The sequence below is a fragment of the Berghia stephanieae genome, chromosome 10 (genome assembly GCF_034508935.2).
Source record: "Berghia stephanieae isolate SIO BIC M18660-M18661 chromosome 10, UCSD_Bste_1.3, whole genome shotgun sequence".
NCBI classification, from domain to species: Eukaryota; Metazoa; Mollusca; class Gastropoda; order Nudibranchia; family Aeolidiidae; genus Berghia; species Berghia stephanieae.
Genome location: NC_088369.1, coordinates 3,881,014 through 3,886,013, shown reverse-complemented (window position 1 = coordinate 3,886,013; position 5,000 = coordinate 3,881,014). Strand labels below are relative to the sequence as shown.

Below are 5,000 nucleotides of genomic sequence, written 5' to 3'. Positions count from 1 at the left end.
CTTTTGACGTCATTTTTTGATCAGTGTCAGGTTATAAGTTAACGATGGGTACGGGCAGAGTCAGGCCACGAGTTTACGAAGGCCACGCTCTGAAGGACTACTATTATTTTTTAATAACCTTCTATCTTTCTAGGATCTGTTCTGCAACAACGACAGCAGACCTCAGGGCAAAAACTGTGAAACTGAGTTTTGTGAGTGTATCCATCTCTATAAAGTGGACTTTGATGACGTGGTGGAGGTGATTCTCGTGGACGAAGGACATCCTTGGAACGCCAACCACCCTATCCATCTTCATGGACATCATTTTAGAGTCGTGGCCATGGACAGAGTAAGTCTTAAATTTATAGAAAGTATGCGCTTGGCTAAGAAGCTCATAACATTGCCATCCGGAAATATAACGAACCAACACACAAGACTATGTGTAATCTTGACCGTTTATAGTCTGGTTCATACAGTTTAGTGAGAATTACTCATGAACGCGGATGGCAAAATAAACAATAGCAAACACCTGAGCGACGTCAACTTCGAACTATCTACAGAAAGTACCGTCAACTGGGGAGACTTTGCCCTCACGGGGTGATTTTGCTTCAACCGATTTGAGTAATTTTCACTAACCGTATTACCAAGACTATACATGTTCAAGGATACGCATAGTTTTGTGTGTTGGTGTTTTATTTCCGGATGGCAATGTTGTGAGCTTCTTAGCCAAGCGCATACCCATCTATAGATAGTACCGTCAACTGGGGTGACTTTGCTTCAACCGATTTGGAGAATTTTGAGTATTCTCAGGCTTGTTGCTGTTATTTTGCTTATTAGAGGACTTTATTTTTCATCAAGAGAAATAACTGTTGCAAAACTAGATGCAATCTCGCATGTCCAAATCTCTATAGGCAAAGTGACCCCATTTGACTGTATGCGATCGGCTAAGATACTCACAACATTGCCATCCGGAAGTATAACGGACCAACACACAAAACTATGTGTAACCGTGAATCCTTATAGATAGAATGAAGATGACGTCACTCAGGTCATTATTATTTGCCATCCAGGTTTATGAGTAATTCTCACTAAACTGTGTTAACCAGACTATGAACGATCAAGATTACACATAGTTTTGTGTTTGGGACGTTGTATTTCCGGATGGCAATGTTGTGAGTTTCTTAGCCAAGCACACAGTATCTATAGTATGGATAATACAGTTAAGTGAGAATTACTCATAAACATGGATGAAAAAAAAAAACAATAACAAAGACCTGAGTAACGTCAACTTAGTTCTGTCTATGGAACGAAATACGCTTCAACAGTTGTAACATCACTTCCCTCGTAATGACACATGGTAAGTTAGTAATTGGCTCTTAATTATCGGTACAATGGCTGACGCCCTTATGAAATATTTCTCCAGAGGAAAACAAAATTATAAATCTGATCATGTTTTGACTTTTACACATTCTGATCACAAGACATATGGAAAAGTTCTAGCCAGCATGAAGAATAAAATGTACCGATTTTCTTTGTTTAGAACCACGATGGCCGCCGTTGCTGGGCGACGTGATATCAGACTATTGAATCCAATTGACGTCACTCAGCTCTTTGTTATTGTTTTTAGACAGCCATTTTAATGATTAGTTCTCATAAAATTCTATCAGTCAGACTACGTTAAAACGTTCAAGGTTACACAAAGTTTTGTGTGTTGGTACATTATATATCCGGTTGGCGAATGTTGTGAGTATTATACCTAAACGCATAGCATCAATAGCTACTTTCTCATTGAGAGAATTCACATCATTACGATGGGGTTCATTGTTATAATTAATTATGTTTAATTTGTGTCCATGATAATGATAAGATGGCATGATGGTTTATAGTATTTAATTGTCATCATTCTCATCATCATCATCATCATCATCATCATCATCATCATCATCATCATCATCATCATCATCATCATCAGATTTAAGACACTATACGGTTTGGGGGTACTGTTCTTGACTGGTTTTCTTCTTACCTCTCTGACAGAATTCAATCAGTGTCTGTAAATCAACATGAATTCTTTTCTCCTTGTCCCCTATCTTTTGGTGTACCACAGAGTTCAGTTATGGGACCCTCTTTATTCACCCTCTATATCAGACCATTAGGTGACATCATCTCAAAATATTTTATTAAGTACCATTTTTACACAGACGACACCCAATTACTGTTTCCCATTAATATCGACAATCATCTCAATGTTATAACGGATATAGAAAATTGTATCTCTGAGATTAGTGACTGGATGTGTTGCAATAAACTCAGGTTAAATGAAAACAAAACAGAGGTGTTGCAAATTACAAGACGGGGCCTCGTCGACCTTTCCACGCTTAACTTGAATCTTTCTGATTGTGTAATTCCCATCACTAAAGAACATGTGAGAAACTTAAGAGTTTTATTTGATACCAAATTAAACATGTCTGTCCATGTCACTAATGTAACTAGATCCTTCAATCTTTATCTTAGATCTATTGGTGCTATTAGAAGGCTTCTTGATATTAATACTACTAAACTTCTTGTTGTCTCTTTGATTCTTACCCGCCTTGATTATTGCAATAGCTTACTCTATGGTTGTGATAATAATGTCATTATTCGATTCCAAAAAATACAGAACAAAGCAGCTCGACTGGTAACGTTATCTAAAAAGCGCGAACATATCACCCCGATTTTGGAGGACCTACACTGGCTACCTGTAAAGTTTAGAATTGAATTAAAAATATTCACCCATGTTTTCAATTGCTTAAACAATTCAGCTTCTGTTTACCTTCAGGAACTTATCCACCTTTATGAACCCAGTCGAAATTTAAGATCTGCAAATTTAAATATCCTAAGGGAACCCCTAAAATCGTTAGTTTTTCATGAGAAATCTTTTGACCACCTTGCCCCCCCCCCCCCCCCGACTGTGAAACTCCATCAATATTGAAACTAAAAATAGTGAAAATCCACTTATCTTTAGAAAACGGTTAAAAACTGAGCTTTTCTGTAGGGCATATAATTTGGACCCTTAGTATGTATTTTATTATAATATATTATGTTATCATCGAATTTGTGTGGTTTTTTAACATGCCAGTTCTACATTTGTATATCATACATGATGTGTTGATGTAAAGCGCCAGTGAGCACTTCTAAATTGGAACTAGGCGCTATATAAGTTCATTATATATTATATCATCATCATCATCATCATCATCATCATCATCATCATCATCATCATCATCATCATCATCATCATCATCGTCGTCGTAGTTGTCTTCGTCGTGGTCGGCATCATGATGATTCTCCTCTTCCTCCTCCTCCAGCTCCTCCTATTTCTTCTCCTCCGCATCATCATCATCATCATCATGGTCATCATCATCATCATCATCATGATCATCATCATCATCATCATCACCACCACCACCACCATCATCATCATCATCATCATCATCATCATCAGCATCATCATCAGCATCATCATCATCATCATCATCATCATCATCATCATCATCATCATCATCATCATCATCATCACCACCACCACAACCACCACCATCATCATCATCATCATCATCATCATCATCATCATCATCATCATCATCATCATCATCATCATCATCATCATCACACCACCACCACCACCACCACCACCACATCATCATCATCATCATCATCATCATCATCATCATCATCATCATCATCATCATCATCATCATCATCATCATCATCATCACCACCACCGCCACCACCATCATCATCATCATCATCATCATCATCATCATCATCATCATCATCATCATCATCATCATCATCATCATCAGCATCATCATCATCATCATCATCATCATCATCATCACCACCACCACAACCACCATCATCATCATCAGCATCATCATCAATCATCATCATCCATCATTCATCATCATCTCATCATCATCATCATCATCATCATCATCAACTCATTCACACACCATCATCATCATCATCATCTATCATCATCATCATCATCATCATCATCATCATCATCATCTCATCATCATCATCACATCATCATCATCATCATCATCATCATCATCATCATCATCATCACACCACATCATCATCTCATCTCATCATCATCAATCATCATCATCATCTCATCATCATCATCTATCATCATTCATCATCATCATCATCATCATCATCATCATCATCATCATCATCATCATCATCACATCATCACACATCATCATCTCATCATCATCATCATCATCATCATCATCATCATCATCATCATCATCATCACATCATCATCATCATCATCATCATCATCCATCATCATCATTCATCATCATCATCATCATCATCATCTCACCACCACCTCACTCTTCATCATCATCATACACCACTGCACCACTCCTTCACCGACCTCCGACTGGACATTCCATCCTGATGTGTGGCATGGACTGGGCATGTGTGATGCCGGAATTGTTAGACAGGCCACCAAAGAAAGACACAGTTACCGTCCCTGACGGTGGTTATACTGTCATACGTTTCCACGCCAACAATCCAGGTAAATTATCGAAGGATCATCACAGATGTGTTCTAATTTCGCAGGTGTGATGCCTTAAAAAAAAACAACAAAAAAATAAATAAAACGTGAGCTTTAACATTGGGCAAAATCCACTAACGTGCTCAAAACGCTTTACAGGTGGTTCCAAGCCAACACGAACATTTAGCATGTGTAGGATGTGACATAACGCATATTATAACATATTACACAACGCTGTTAACGGCCAGGTACTCATTTTACACCTGAATACGGTGAGAGAATGTGAGTAAAGAGCCTTTTCCAAGGACTCAGCTATTTGTACCTCAGAGCGGGTCTCGAACCCTGGACCTTCCAATCCGAAGGTGAGTTTCATACAATTAGACTGTATAGCAGCATTAGTCGAGCTCATAATTTTGTTTTAACGAGCTTTTATACAGATCGAAATCCACTAAACGTGATCAAATCG

At 38.2% G+C, this 5,000-nt stretch overlaps 1 protein-coding gene across 1 annotated transcript in view; it reads left to right on the top strand.

Annotated features, from left to right (window-relative positions):
- LOC144956094 (uncharacterized) overlaps nucleotides 1-5,000 on the top strand; it is a 23,827-nt gene that overhangs the window by 12,465 nt on the left and 6,362 nt on the right. Inside the window, exons 8-9 of the mRNA XM_078886441.1 lie at nucleotides 134-419; nucleotides 4,478-4,555. Coding sequence (XP_078742567.1) covers nucleotides 134-419; nucleotides 4,478-4,555 — 364 coding nt within the window. The remainder of the gene's footprint in view (nucleotides 1-133; nucleotides 420-4,477; nucleotides 4,556-5,000) is intronic.